The 16,863-nt window shown below is 35.0% G+C and overlaps 1 protein-coding gene across 3 annotated transcripts in view; it reads left to right on the top strand.

Annotated features, from left to right (window-relative positions):
* LOC139963505 (probable G-protein coupled receptor CG31760) overlaps positions 1 to 16,863 on the top strand; it is a 46,245-nt gene that overhangs the window by 15,750 nt on the left and 13,632 nt on the right. For all 3 annotated transcript variants that reach the window (XM_071964351.1, XM_071964343.1, XM_071964333.1), the window contains 2 exons: positions 8,378 to 8,446; positions 11,614 to 11,723. In XM_071964351.1, the coding sequence (XP_071820452.1) occupies positions 8,378 to 8,446; positions 11,614 to 11,723 (179 nt within the window). The remainder of the gene's footprint in view (positions 1 to 8,377; positions 8,447 to 11,613; positions 11,724 to 16,863) is intronic.

Raw genomic sequence — 16,863 nt, 5'->3', positions numbered from 1 at the left:
GTTTAACGTTAGGTTTCAGAAGCCTAAGCCGATGCTAAGTATATAGGAGTTATGAAAGATGGTCTGTGGAAATACTGCGGTTTAACGTTAGTTTCGGAAGCCTAAGCCGATGCTAAGCAGAGGAGTTATGAAAGATTAGTTTGGCCTCATTTTCTTCTCAACTTCACGTCCGTTCTCCAGCAAACAGCAAGGATTTATTCCACGCCCTCGTGTCTCCATTTTATTAGGTGTTATGTTCTTCGACATATTTCTGTTTTTTTTTTTTTTACGTTATACGTGAATTGATGAATTGCTATATATTCAGCTCAGGTCTCCATCAGTTCACTCTTCCTATCCTGGGCGTTTCTTCCAGTTAGGACGGCATATTATATTCTCCTGTGCTTAGTGAAGTGATATTTTCTGGGCGATAGCCACTCTGATAATCATTCGAAACATAACATGGTCATCATTGAATATTATAAATCTCATGAAAACACAATTTTCAACTCGACGAACATAACACTTTAAGACAAAAAATTGAACAAACATAATTGGCAATTCAAGAGGCGAGCTTCTGTTTGGGCAGCGATTGTAAAACCAGAATCAGCACAAAAGACTTGGTACATTTAGTAATGGTAATATATTGCATCCTTGCAGAAAAGAACCGACTATTAATACACTATTAAATGTCGGTTGGGCTGAGATTTAAGGCGGTTCTTATACTAAATCAATAGCAAAAACTAACGGCTATGAATAACCAACGAAGAGTATCACGTCTGTATATGATATGGGATACCGTTTTACGAGATCCTTTTTCGTAAACGCATTGAGAAGTGGAACATTTAAGAAACATAGATAAATGGTGCCATAATTCACCCAATAACCCGCTGTCTTTAACTTATGTCACCATCACCGGAAAGTTGGCGAGCTGCGTAAGATTGAAGTGAGATTGTGAGTTTCTTTGTGCAGTCTTTCATTGCGGTAATTCTTTTAATAGCCTAACTTAAATTAATATAACAGAGAGCGCGGACCGGGGTGAGGAAGGTGGGGTTGAGGCTAGAATGGGGTAGATGCAGGGCCTACTGTAACATGAATTCTCGGGTAACTATACCAAAAGGTATCAGATTTTTGTACACATCTACAAACCATGAAATGAAATCTACGCCCTTATAAAAGGGTAATTATTTTGATGATTATATTTGGCAAGGTTCACCTCTTACATCATCACAAACAAGTACAGTGCAGGGCATTTATTAACTACGACGCCCAAATGTAAGACAATTTAAATTAGCACTGTACTTAAGATTTTAAATTGGGGATGTAAATATCAAATGTGATGTTCATCTAAGCTTTACACTTGCAGTTTTCCCCGTTAACACGGTTTTGAACTCTTTTGACCTTTCACATCCTAACCATGATTTTAGAAAAAAAAATCCATAACTGTAATACCAAACAAGAGTGTTCACTAACTTGACTGGTAGCCAACTTTCATATCAAATGGTGAAACACACGAACATGTTTTCTTAATTTCTAGTGTGTATTGATATAATTATTTCATACACCTATAACTAGTGTGTGTGGGAGAATAAAGTATTAGAAAATATATTTCATTAATTACTATTGAATTTTCCCTTCGTCAAGTACAGTCATGGACGGTATCATAAAGTTTGATCAATTGCAGTCTATAATAATGAGTATAATATATATATAGTATAATAACCAATATAATATTCTCTGTAAAGAACAGTACGGCTTTCGACCCGAACATTCTACTGAACTGGCTTTGGCAGATGCACTTAACAGTTTACATACTAGTCTTAATAATGGCAAAAATTGCATTGGTGTTTTCCTCGACCTTTCGAAGGCGTTTGACACGATCGATCATACCATCCTAATCAATAAATTATTTTCATACGGCATTAGAGGAACTACTCTCAACTGGCTTGAAAGCTATATTTCGAACAGATATCAGTATACCTTGTATAAAAACTCTAGATCCGATCTTGCTAAAATTCGTTGCGGCGTTCCACAGGGTTCAGTCTTAGGTCCTTTGTTATTTATTCTATATATTAACGATATTTGCCATGTCTCCAAACTAGCCAAAATCATTCTCTTTGCTGATGACATCAGTATTTTCTTCGAGAGCGACGACATAATCACATTATCTTCCAACGTGTCAAATGAATTAAATAAATTCTGTAATTGGTTTTCAGCCAACAAATTATCACTAAATGTACAAAAAAGTAATTACATTGTCTTTAATACTCGTAATACACTTATTTGGAATAAAGATATATGTATGGATGGTAAAATAATTAAGCAAGTTTATACTACTAAGTTTTTAGGTGTAAATATTGATTGTAAACTTAGCTGGCGTAACCATATTTCAACTATTTGCAGTATAATTGCACGGAATGTTGGCATATTATCTAAGTTGAAATATTATCTATCGGAAAACATACTCAGAACACTATACCAGACCCTGGTTGTCCCGCATCTCACTTATTGTTCCATTATTTGGTCTGGTACATACAACACCAACCTTAACAATCTTATAATACTCCAAAAGGCAGCCATTCGCCACATAACACACTCAGCCCCACGTGAGCACACCAGTCCCCTATTTAAGAAACTCAGCTTACTAAAATTGCACGATCTCATTAAAGTTAAGCTTGCATTATTTGCCTACAAGACCTGGAATGGATTACTACCAGCTGCCTTTGACAATTTTTTAACCAGTAACAGAGATGTACATAATCACAACACGAGGCATGCTAATCATGCCCACTATAATCTCTACAATACCACCACTGGAACTTTAAGCCTACAAAACCGTGCAACAAAAACATGGAATCTTCTAATGAACGATTTAAAGAGTAAAAAGTCAGTCACATCCTTTAAGAAGTGGTTTTGTAAGGAAATAATTGCTACTTACTGACTAAAACTAAATTATACCTCTATGTAATTACTATATATATATATTGAACATTTAATTTGTACTTATATCTATGTATGTATTCATACACATATATATATTTTGTTTTTTCTTTTCTTTTCTTTTCTTTCTTCAGGGAGTCTTCCACATTGCTAAGCTTTTAAGCTTTATGGAAGACTTCCTCCACTTTGTACTTTTGTGGCAAACAAATAAATAAATAAATAAATAATAAGCGAAAAGTTTGAGCAAATAGGTGGAATTTAAGCCTCCATTCAACAAATGTGCAAATCAGATAAAATAATGCAAATCAGAGTCTGTGTCAGCTTCAAGTGATTGTACACTGAGATGGGAACTCGTTAAACATACATTCAAGACGTTTCAAGACGTGAATCCAGGAGGTGGGTGTAAACAAATTATAGTTATCAGCATAACTTTGCGTGCATGTAGACCTAATAATCTAATTTATAGCCAAAATTCAATTTCTTGGGGAGGAGGTTGTGAGGGGAGGGGTGGAGTACACCCCTACAGACAAGTCGGCTTCAATGACCCGACGCCCGCAATCCCTCCTTTTGAATATCCTCGATCCGCTCCTTATTTTTGTAATATTTTTGTTGTCTACAATGTGTCACTGATGAAGAAAATAATATTTGTTTTGGACGTCTTCGATTCCTAATTAAGTAGTTGAAGCCCTGTGATTTATTAGCCCTTACATATGTAACCGCTACTGCCCATTTATACATGCTTTCAACGTTTTTGAAGTTCATTCTAATTAAAATACACTTAAATGGGTCAACCACAACTTCAATAGTATTTAATTCATCTTTCTCCAACAAATAGAAAACAAGTTCACCGTCAGTTTTCGAGAAAAAAAATATTTTCACTTGACTGAACATAATTAATAATATTTTAGCTAAATAGAATCAGTCTAAATTTGCCGATACTTTTATGGTCGTTATTGATGTAACAACAGCGTATATATATTCTTTCTCTCCTGACAATGTTTACCTCCTGACTATGGTTCGATGACGGAATGTTTATTTTTCTGTTGCGCGAAACTAGGTTTTTATGCATTTTGACTCTCATATTACGTACATGTCGGTTCTGTCGGAACAAATGAATTTTTATAGTGCTAAAGCAGTAGTAAGGATTTCACCTCCATCTATTCCATGAGATTGTATTTCGTCTATGAATGACGACACACAAACTCCTATATAAGTCTTTGAGTATTATCAGTTAAAATTCCTGCGCTCATACATTATTTCTGTAACTATATCTAATAATAATAACTTTCTAAAACATCCTTTAAAAAATTTTCAAGTAAAGAAAGACAAAATAAATTAAACTATAAAGGAAGATGATAGTATAAAATACGTAGGCTGGGATATGAAATACATTTATCCAAATATCAGCTGCATAGCTTGTTCCGATTTTAAGAATTACCAAAGCATTAAAATATATTCAAATATTTAGCTGAGGTAATATTGCACAATATTCTGTGACGTCATATGTGGATTACATCAGCAACCGTCTTTTTTTTTTCCTTTTTTTTTAAATTGCAAACTGTAGACGACCTTAGAAACTATCTAATTTTATATCGAGAAATTAATTATTGGTTTGAAGTTTAAGTTTTTATTATCATCAAATTTACTTTATGTTGCTAAGTTATTATCAACTGAATTTATCAAAATTTATCCGTGCTTTAATTTGCATCAATAAAAAGCAGAGAGTTTGATGTGTTGTCGATGTATAACATTATCGTGGAATGTAATTAGTACAATGAATCATATATATATATATATATATATATATATATATATATATATATATATATATATATATATATATATATATATATATATATATATATATATATATATATATATATATATATATATATATATATCGTAAACGGAACAAGCGTAACCAAAATGGAAGTTGGACCAATGTGTGTGTGTTTCCCCCTTTAATTGCATGACTTGTTGATGAAATGGTTTACTATATTATATATTTAACTATATGTGAGGTATTAAATATCGCAACAAAATACATAATGTTTGTAATAATGTATATACAAATCATTTCCAAAAAAAAAACAATTTTTCTTTTGATTCATGAATTTACTTTCGTTATATCGAATTACCCCATGCAAGGGTATACCAAGTAAGAAAGTAAATCCGTTAAAAGGATTTTTAATTATTAAGATGGTAAGTCCACTTTTTAATAATAAATTATGATAAGGCTTTTGTCGTTCTCGTATAGTTTAGAACTAGAAGATGTATAGCATAGTACATTTAGAGAGTATATAATAAACAGTGAGGATTTCAGGCTTTCGTTACGTCTTTGTTTCTCTTTGTTTGGTTTTTACGAGCGTTTGATTTTTGCACTTTTACGATATTAAAGCTTTTCGTTATACTAACATCTCATAACGTTGGTGTGATTGCTTGCATTTACTTCAAATAGTGGAGTGATAAGGGGAAATATTGAATTATTAAAACTTTCTTTTTCAGTATATGTTTAATGGTAGTATGAATTAAAAGGGACCGGGTGACGAAATATTGAGAACACCGAATGGAATCAGGAATTTGATATATATATTTCATATTATTTTCTTTTATAATCTTCACCTTGGTGCAAAAATATACTTAAGTTTTTAACATGTAATCGGCTGTATAGTCATGTGCTACAATGGGTTCAGTGAAACTATAAGAACGCATTGTGATAATGTCGATACTCAGGCGATTATGAAGCAATGTTGAAACATGGGTTGTAGACACAACCTTTGATTGGATCCGATTGGATTCGAATACGGACAAAATGTACAATGGATATGATATCTTCATGTGTAACACAGACATGAAGTGTGTCCATCAGAGAGCGTCTCAGATAACAATCACATCTCTTTGTTAAAGCGATATGATTGTTAACCTCCGTTCAGATAGTAATCAAATCTATAGGTTACAAGCAGTGGCGAGCGACGAGGGGGAGGGGAGGTAGTGGTTTACCCACCCCTTAATCGTCAGTTGGGTAAATTACGTCCCGTCGTGGGAGTTTTTACACTGCATGGGGAAGAATTAGACAATACCTTGTGGGCGGAGTAAACCCACAGATAGGGATTTAGGGGGCGTGGAAGGGGTTGAACCCCCACCCCCACATTTCAACTGCACTCAAAAGTTCAAAAGTATTTATTAGCACACGTACCTAGCGCTTAGACCAAATTATGGACCTAAATTATAGTCTAAAATATGCCTCAGTATGCAGCATTTGACGTCTAAACTCTCTATTTTTTTTTTTTTCTGGGGGAGGACCCATTGATCCACCTATATGGGAGGCGGCTTCAATGCAGAGGACGTGCACCCCCTTTTTGATTACATCCCTGATCCAAATCTGGCCATTTCATAAAGGTTTATGTCCCATCTAAATATTCATATGTGATTGTGTTGTCCGTATATGAACATTCTCAAATGCCGAGTAAAAAGAAGACCAAAGATCCTATCTGAAGTTAATTAAACAATAGATAATATACTACAGTCTACAGGGCTAATTAAGTATTGTGTACATGTATTTAGTTAGTATGGACCAGTGCACTATATAGTTTAACATTGCTGCTGGGCCAATCGAAACTATATTGTTAAAGTTGCCAGCCCGCAAGAGAAGACGAATTTGAGACTACGTCAAATGGCACAATTGCATTTAATTATGCAATGTCTCGTTTGGAATACTTTTGTCTGTCCCCATATATAGCCCTACTCCAAACATGAATGTTACCCTGACTAACTTCCATGTTCCCAACATGCAGTAGGTCGACTCATGAATGTATTCTCACACTCACCTTACTCATTCTTATTCTCCTGTGTTCACTGAGGTGCTGTTTGCGAGGGGGGGGGGGGGGGGGGTACGGGCTATACTCAGATCGGCGTGAAGTAATCAACTTATATAGCTGGCATGGGAAGAGAATGTCGAACATGTATAGTTATTCGGCGGAGTTTAATGTATTAGAAACAATCATATGACATAGTTTCTGTTTATCAGGTAGGAAGAATACATCATGTAGTAAATACAAGCTATAGATATTTAGCCGGTATTATATGATAAAAACACGCACGCTATAGCCTTGGACACAACCTAGATCTGGATTATTAAATTGAATATCCAAAAGTAGTTTTAATTATTTACATTTTTGTTCAGCAAATGTTTTGATACTGACATACTTTCGTGAATGTGGTTTAAAATGTGACCTCGGTTTTTTTTTTAAGCGCAACTTAGGAACCCCTATATATGGGTCTGACGCTATGCACGTGCGTATATCTTTGAGCAGTTCTGCTATAATGAGAGCATGATTAATGTAACTTCACAATGGTTCGATTAAGAGCAGCTCTTTCAGTATGGTTATAATATGATTCATTAGATTATGAGTCATTGATCAAACTAAGCCACTCGAATGGATTTCTTTTATCAAATTAAATCATGGATTTTGGCACAAAATTAATTTTGAAAGACCAGTGTTGCAGATGCGATGGTTAAAACACATAACACTACTATTAATCCATAAGATGCATTTTTATACAACACCAATTTGTATTCTGGTCATTTGATTGGTCAATTGCTCGTTGATTGCATGCAAAATCCGCTCTATTCCACTCTATGAAATAGAACCATGAGTTATACTATTTTGGGTAGCACTTTTTTCAATGGTAAGAGAGCAGAGAAACCTGTCTGTTCAAAACAATATGTTGCATGAGTGCATTTTATATGGCCATTAAACCTTGTATGATCTACTCGGAAAGTTTCATGACCATTGTATCTGTTTTAAATGATTATTATTGCAGGTCTTCGTTATTCGGTCTTCCTTTCCGAGATTTGTCTATATTGCGAATCTCGAAAACGAAGATCGAAAAACGAAGACTTCTTTATTTGTTTTCGATTTTTCCAGTCTTCTATCTTCATTTTAGATGTCTTCATTTTAGAGATTTCACCAGTCTTCTGTCTTCGATCTTCGATTTAGAGGTCTTCGTTTTAGACACACCCGTTACAACTACTAGTGTTCCATTAGTCTCAACTAGTCTCAACATAGAGCACTCTGCGCCAAGAAAGACGCCAACCAACCAACTTTATATATATATATATATATATATATATATATATATATATATATATATATATATATATATATATATATATATATATATATATATATATATATATATATATATATATATATATATATACATATTTTGTGTGTGTGTGTGTACAGTAGTATGTCAAAACTGATGGAATTAAGTGTTCCACGCGTGATGCAGAGCTTTTTAATGTTTTTTTTTTCCCTCGAGGAGAAAGATGTACTTACTCAACAAACGATTAGAGTTAATCTCCAAATGCGGTCACCAACGTCCTCTGAACCGAAACAGAAGTAAAAAAGCCTTTTAAGTCGTTCTCTATGAGTGATTTTTTCTTTCTTTCTTGAAGGTCATCAAGGCAGCCAGTCCAAGTTTGTTGTATATACTTCTACTGGGGGCATCCCTGTTACATACAGAGGTTAGTTTGTCAGCTAGATTCTTTCAACATTTTTTTTTGGGGGGGGGGGGGCGGGGGGGGGGGTGATTTCAACTAACTTTTAAGTCTTCAAGGCTGCAAGATTACCAAAATGATATCACGGGATAAAGATTGATCGTGTCTCTTCATTTCTTACATGATTTGGGAAATATAGTTTGGTATATAACAATATTATACATGGATCACACTGCGATATTAATTAATCACACTGCGATATTAATTAATAATTTTTCATGGTAGTCTGTTCGCCACGTTGACAACGCTTCCAGTCCAATAGCCCGTATAACCCAAAAGCAAGATTATATTTCATCTATAGTGACATTGTCACGGAACATATTCAAAGATTAGTGCTTGCTTCTTACTATAAATTTCCATCTCTCCATGAATTGGGGCTCGTTAGATATTAAACGCATTAACGCAACAACGTTATTTGCAGAGTACTTGAAGATCAGGCACGTATCCAGTGTGTGGTGTGGTGGTGAATAGCAGTTATTGGCAGAACCACGGTGTGTTTACCCAATTTATAGCCTATAACATACTTTAGAACGCGTCTGAGATTTTAATTTACTACCGGGGAGAACTCCGGCCCTCCCCACTCTATGGGAGTCCGCTTCAACGATATTAGGGCCACACACCCATCATGTTTGAAATCCTGGAACCGCCCGGAACCTATAGAGTTAGTTCAGAATGTAGGTTAACTTATAGGATCCTTAGCACACGCACCCTGTCCGAATTTCCACGAACCGGCAGTCGAGTTAAGTCGGGCTGCGATCAGTCGGGCAGTGTGTCGCGGGTTGTGTATAACCTTAGCTAATTAAACATTTGAGAGAATTCTCGGAGGGAGTGAGCTATATCCTACAAAACAGCTGGAATTTACGGAGGGAGGAAGCTTCATCCCACAAAACAGCTGAAATTTACGAAGGGAGTAACTTTATCCTGCAGAACAGCTGGAATTTAAGGAGGTGGGGGTGGGGGATGGTGAGGAAGTCATAACCCACGGAACAGCTGGAATTTACGGAAAGTCGAAATTTGCATTACTCGTTACAGACTCGGCAAAGTTTAATTTCTAGCAGAGGTTAGCAAGTGTGTCATGTACAGTTCTTCATATTGGCACTGACCATAGCCAGTTGATCTAGCATATTTAGGGGCATTTGCTGAGAGACTGATGGCTTCAAGCTCTGATGGTATGACCAACTTAGCAGCTACAACTTTCCTTAATTATTGGGTAATTTCCCAAGTTATTTAAGCAGTTAGCCCTAATAAAAACAAATAATTGATAAATTGTTTGGTTTTAATTTATCACTGATATTTAAAACAAGCTAAAACAATTTTTATCTCTGTATATATTTTTTACCCCGTCAACGTGCTAGAGCTACTCCACCAAGAGTATAGACTATGTCAGAAAAATGATAAATTACGAAATATGGAAATGTCTGTTTTATGTATCGAGCATTTCAGGCCTTGTTATGGTAGACAATCATACAAATGTATTTTTTTATTAATTTAAACCGTTTAATGTCTGTGGCATAGGGGTAAGTGCTTTCACTTTAATTGCTGTGTATCACATTATTCAAAAATTAGATTAGAGACAGCAATTCAGATAACATTGTAATCAGGTGTTGGATACAAATTTTATTATATTTTAATTTGACGTTCATTCAAAAATAGCATGCCATAAACTAATCAAATTAGGGAATGTCCGTGATAACAACCATTTAAGGAAATTTAGCCAAATTTACTTTCTAAATTATTCATTGAATTACGAGGGAGAGAGAGATAGAGAGGGAAAGGAAATAAATATGGTAAGGCAAGAAAACAAAAATTAAATTAAATTTGAAAAGTAAAATAGAGAATGCCAAGTATATCGGTAAATATGGCTTCGTTTTCGTAATTTGATTTCTACAATATATATGAATAGCCACATAAGAAACGATATAAAGTGTTACTTTATAATACGGTAAAAAATCTGAAACACTTAATTTGCAATCAAATTTCAAATTCAATTATACAACAATGTTACAAATCGAATGAAGATGATTGAATGAAACACTATGCACGAGTTTTCGATCAGTTGTGTCAGTAGAAAGATTGGGCTGGCTGTCAAATATATCAGCTATTTTCTCGAAATTATATATTTTTTGACATTGACATTTGACTTGTTCTTGTTATTTTGAGCTCTTTATTTAAAACTTTGATTAGCTTTATCTACAAATGTCCAACTTAAGGACGACTTCTGATCAAGTTGTGACTTTTATGGCAAGTTGATATCATAAACTCGAGAAATATTGGCTCGAAAATTGTAAGAATGATGAAGTATATATATATATATATTTATATCAAACGAGCAATTTATGATTTAATTCCATGGCCCCCTTTTGGCTAATGAAAAGATTTTTCAAAAGTTTGAATATTACACCATTGCCTTGAAGTGGATCCCTACTTAGAAAAAGGGGGACTGTTCCCTTCCCACCCCACCTCTCTCTTCCCGGCCCTGATATTCCTATGTCTATGTCGAACTAAGTATTAAAAACACCGGAAACAATAAAGCTGACTTGATGCGTATGTTGTATAAAACTATACTTCTGATACCGTGCTTTGAGATGCCTTCGTACAAATCGAAAAGTATATTGAAATAGAGTGTGTGACCAAGGGCGTAGGAACCGGGGGGGGGGGGGCTGGGGGGCGCCAGCCTCCCCAGTGAAAATGTGGAGGGGCGGAAGTATCATTCCGCCCCCCCCCCCCATCGCTTCGCAAGTCAGAAAACCCCTTTTTCATTTCCAAATGAGAAAAAAATCTCATTTGGAGCACCAAATTGCATCTAAGACCAGGTGAAAATTACAAAATTAATAATTACAAAATAATTACAAAATTAAGTTTACAAAATGGAGTGGGTGTTGAAGTGTGCTATATTGCACCAAATTGCATCTGAGGCCACCTGGAAATGCAAAAAATTTCAAAGGGGAGGGGGAATCCCCTCCCCTTAGACCCCTCCCCCAGGCCGGCCATCGGTCTTCAGCCCCCCCCCCCCCCCACTCAAAAGTACCTTCCTACGCCACTGTGTGTGACAATCAGTTAAATGAATACACAATATTCGAAAGGAACTCTAACAGTTTCATACTCCCTCTCATACATATTTTATTCTGCTGCAGATACTGTTCCTAACAGAATGGGTTGACCCCGTGTCATGCTTCGTTCAATCGTGTCTCCGTCACTTCGGGTTTTCTCTCGTTTACGGCGCTTTACTGCTTAAAACCTGGCGGTGAGTTCAAGCATTATTTATGGTGAAAGAAAATGATAATTTCAATTTCATTTAGGGAATAATGGAGGTGTTATGTGGTATATTACCGCCCACGTTTTAGTTCGATTTTGATGTAAACAAATCGAAAATTATGACATAATCTTTTTCTTTCTGTGTGTTTTTTTTTGTACCTTTTCATAGGCCTGACATGAAAACGTGTTCGGTTCACGAAATGTTGAGAATCGAAAATGGAATTCATTAATTACTTGTTCATTAATCTTTATTTGGTCATAAATTTAATCTTAGTTTGATTCTTTGCAATCTTACTTTGTGTAATAGTTGAAAACGTTGGTTCAGACGCCAAGCTGCTATCAAACGTTTTAAGTTTGGAGTAGGAGTAGTTAGAGCTAATATTTGAACTTACCCAAGACGTTTAACATTTTACTACCGATTGAAGCTTTGCTTCTTTGCATCATTAAAATATATGTTTTGTTTAACTTTAAAAAACACACTGCACCAGGCTTTGTGATATTTGCTTCTATCCTGTTCTCACTTTCATAACGGTCTCTGATATAGATTCGTAGACTGTTAAACCAGAGCGCTGGGTTGTTATTTTTAATACCTCACAATTAAATCTGAAACAGAAAGGAAATAAATCTTAATAAAGAAAGGTCATTGTATGTATGCGGAGACAATTATTGGAGTGGATTTATGCGTATATAGCAAGCTCAACGATAGTGTATAGGACTATTTGAGATGTGATAATACATCATTCTACAAGACATGATTGTGGAGTATTAAAGTATTCTAAAATAGCACATGCGACTTTTGATTGCTTATAAATTACCAACATAGATCAATAATAGCTGGTTTGAAGATGGCGAGACTTGGGTGAGATATATTCTGTTACCATGGCGACTCCCGCACTTTCATTCTATGTATTTGTAGTATGTTAAACGTTAATTGAAGAAGCTGCCTATATTAAAGTTATGCATGATTTTGAGGAACTTCAGTTAAGGATATTTATGATAAAAAAAATGGCCGACTATTTTGATTATTTAAAGACTACTAGTAGCCAAATTTATTGTCTCCAGGATGTTCACTGGGATCAAAATTTAAGTAATACAGTTACCAAGGAATAGGGGTTATGGTGGTTATATTTCATCAGTTTCTTCTAACTCTAGACAGGTTACAATACTACAATAAAATTTTCGATTTCAATGTTAATCAGATTGAACTTGATGACGATGATGGAAATTTAATTGCCATTAACTTAAACATCGGTCAGTACACTATAAATTTAATTGCTTTGTATGGCCCAAACACAAAAACCCTACTTTTTTTCATGATTACGTAAAAGGTATCATTGAGAATTTTAATTCTTTGTATTATTTTATTGTCGGTGATTGGAATGCGGTACTCAAGCCAGAAATTAGATACGTGTAACAACTTGCATGATAATAATTCGAAAGCTCACCATGCCGTGTGAAACCCTAATGGATTACTACAATTTATTGGACGTGTGACTTGTTTACCACCCCACCGAGAAAGCATTTACTTGGCGCCAAAATACAATTGTTAAGCAGAGTCGAGTGGATTTATTTTGAGTATCTTCTGGGCTACTGAATATATTCTGTTGTTAATTCTTCAATCATGCATGGCTATAAATCAGATCATTCTTTGATTACCGCAACCATTAAGTTGAATAATATCATAATATCATAACAGGTCAAAGTGTCTGGAAAATTAACAATTCACTATTAAGGGAGGATTGTTACGTAAACGCTATGGTCCTTGTTGAAACTATTACTGATAGCGATGTACCAAACTTACTTCAAGACGTTTATACAAGTAAATAGAAAAGATATCCAGTTCCATGTAAATGATCAAGTATGTGTTGAAGCGTTGCTCTTAAATATCCGTTGAAAATCTATTTCCCATTCAGCTCATAAGTTACGAGTAAAGAAAGAAAGAGAGCTATGTCTTTTAAGTGAAATTCAACGTTTGGAACTTTATTTTGGCTGAGTGTTTTATATTAAACGATTATATTGATGTCTAGCAGAACGAGCTTGAAAGTATAAGGGCAATTAAACTAAGAGGAATTGTAATCAGGTCACGTCCACAATGGATTGAACACGGGGAGAAACCATCCCAATATTTTCTATATATAGAAAAACGTGATTTTGTGAATGAGTTAATTACTCATCTCACATAACTATGATACATGATGAAGATATTTCTGACCATGACGATATTCAACACGCAGTTTAAGATTTCTACATAGCACACATGTACAGCATCACATGATACGCTCCTTTCTGATGCTGACTTTGAAATTAATGAACCTTTTCTCATGTGATAAATCCTGCATCCTTACAGCAGCCTCTGACTTTAGTAGGAGTCCTTAGTAATGTGCAAATTAACCAGAACTTTAAAAAAAAGTATGGAAAAGAATGTGTCCCCTGGATCGGATGGGTTTACGGTAGAATTTTTTAAATTTTGCTGGGATGAAATTGGTCATCCCTTAGTGCGGGCTCTGAAATTATGGTTATGGAAATTCTTTATTTTCAGTTACTCATGATATTATTTCGTTAATACAATATAAACCCCGAAACTTTTTGAAATACTGTGGACCCATATCTCTTCTTAACGTTTGGTTCTATAAACTTCCACCGTCTTACATCACCTTATACATCGCCAATCGCTTAAAGACTGTGTTACCTTGGATCAACACGGATTTTTAAGAGGACTTTACATCGGTGATTTGCATTTATGTAGCTAATGATATCATGTACAGCCCTCAGAAAGCAAACTAAATCCATGGTTTGCTGTATTTGTGTAGCTAATGATATCACGTACAGCCCTCAGAAAGCAAACTAAAATCCCTAGTTTGCTGTTTGCCATCGATTTTTAAAAAGCGTTTGACTCGCTGTCCCTATTCGTTATCAGGAAGGTAATCGACCCAATTGATTCAAATGGTGCATTCTACGGACAAGACCATCTTGTTACTACTTTTGGCATTATTACTCATTTTCTTGAATACCACGTAGTCTAATTAACTCTATTACAACGTCATGGAGTGACTTTTTTATTTTAATAATCTATAGACCATAACTTTCCCAACCCGATAAATAATGTAAGATAATGTCACACCGTTATTATTTCACGTGTAAATCTGTTTACAGTAAACTCGTACAAAAGAACGTCTTATAAAAAGAATGGTGTGAATCTATATCGCAATAATCATGGGCTTTATATTGCACTGTCCCTTCCGTAGTTCTACAAATAAATATCTTTGTATTATAAACGCCATTACCACCGAGACGTGTACAATTTGCTACAATGAAATCGAGGCAATTCAGCACATAATTTTTATTTCAATTTTACATCTGTCCTTTGGAATTATTTGCACAATGTTGTTATCAACGCAAACAATAAAATAAACCTTCGGGGCATATATGTAGTCTTATTTGGAGGCTAGGAGGGGCGGGGGGGGGGGTGCCCGCGTAGCTAATCTTGTGATAATTCTGCTGAAGGTTAATGTATTTAAATGAAGGCAATTAACAACCTTTCCTTCTGTGTATAGTTTGCGGATGTATTTAAAAGATTATTTTAACATTAATGAATATCAAGGAATATAGGAAGTTAATATTTGGGAAAGGTATTTACTGTCTACCATGGTATAATTTATTGGGCTTGTACGATTAATTTAATTACGTTTGTTTTTCAGCTAATCTTTATTTATTGAACATATTTGCTGTTGTTTATTCACATATTTCTTAGTTTGTAAGCTAAGATGGGTTGCCAAGAGAAATCAAATGAGAAATAGTATAAAACAAATAAAGAAGAAAGAAGGAAGGACAAGAAACATATATAAATTTATGGAAATGGTTTGAGCATTGACTTATTCTTTGAATAATCAATTTATTGAAATGGTTTGAGCATTGACTTATTCTTTGAATAAGACGTAGTCAGATTCTAGCGAAACATATAGCATTGTATTCGAGAGGATGTTAACTATACTCAGTTTTAGGAAAGTCACCGGCAAAGATTGTATTGTGACGTACACTATATAAAATGTTCAATTTGATTTGGATCAAAATGCTGAGAACATTTTACGTACAGAGTAGTAGTTATATTTGTAATAAGCAATAATTAATGAAACACGACGTGATGATATGTTTGTTGAGCATCTTTCAATGATATCATTACCGTGATACAGGCCCTCTGCATGTGAAATCATCCTATAACAAGTAAACGTGGTACAACGTATTCTCAGTTGTTAGTCTACGTCAGATGACAACAACAACAATGCCCATGACAATAACAACAACAACAACAACAACAAAAACAACAACAACAAGATGGGAAAAGGGTAAAAAGGAAGGGAAATCCGCGGAGATGCATTAATCGCAAACAACCTTCATAAACAATTAACTATTGACTACATAATAGCATGTGTAAAACTCACATCTCCGCACTGAACAATACAACATAGAGGCCTATTTTGGGCTTCAGTCGCCACAAAAAAGAACTACATTTTTTTTTTACTTTTTAATACTTCACTCTTGTGGAGGTTGCACGTCAACGTTCGTCATAATAGTCATAGCGAAAAGAAACCTTTAGCTTTATTCGACCTTTGAACTCGGGCCTTTCGTTATGTAAGTCTGCAACCTGTGACCTCAGTTACCATGGTAACGAAATATTTTGATAGCACTTGACAAAACAATTATACCTGCGAAGAGGATAGTCAATTCAATCCTTCCAATTTGGATTTATAGCAAATATTAGACAATTTCCATTGAAATGACCTCTTACCCTTGTTTCAAGTATTTTTTTTTCCACAACTGACAGGTAGAAATACGATATACATAGCGTGTACATTTCGTTCTGAAGGTCTACAAAGACTCAAGTTCCCATCATTGGGTACCCTCAAGTTTGAAGAAAGCCGGCCAAGCTGCTAGTTCACACAAAATAACGGATGTAGCAGCCACACGAACGTACAACTACGTTGTACGTTCGAACGTACAACTACACGAACGTACAACTACGTCGAACATGACTTTTTCATGTTTGCTAACAGTAGTTGTACCAGAGGTCATGGTCTTAAACTCCAAAAGTCACATAGTAGGATTAATATTCGGCATAACTTTTTTTCTAA

This window comes from Apostichopus japonicus, chromosome 3 (assembly GCF_037975245.1).
Source record: "Apostichopus japonicus isolate 1M-3 chromosome 3, ASM3797524v1, whole genome shotgun sequence".
Lineage (NCBI taxonomy): Eukaryota > Metazoa > Echinodermata > Holothuroidea > Aspidochirotida > Stichopodidae > Apostichopus > Apostichopus japonicus.
The sequence above is the reverse complement of the archived record's forward strand: the minus strand, read 5'-3'. Positions and strand labels throughout refer to the sequence as shown.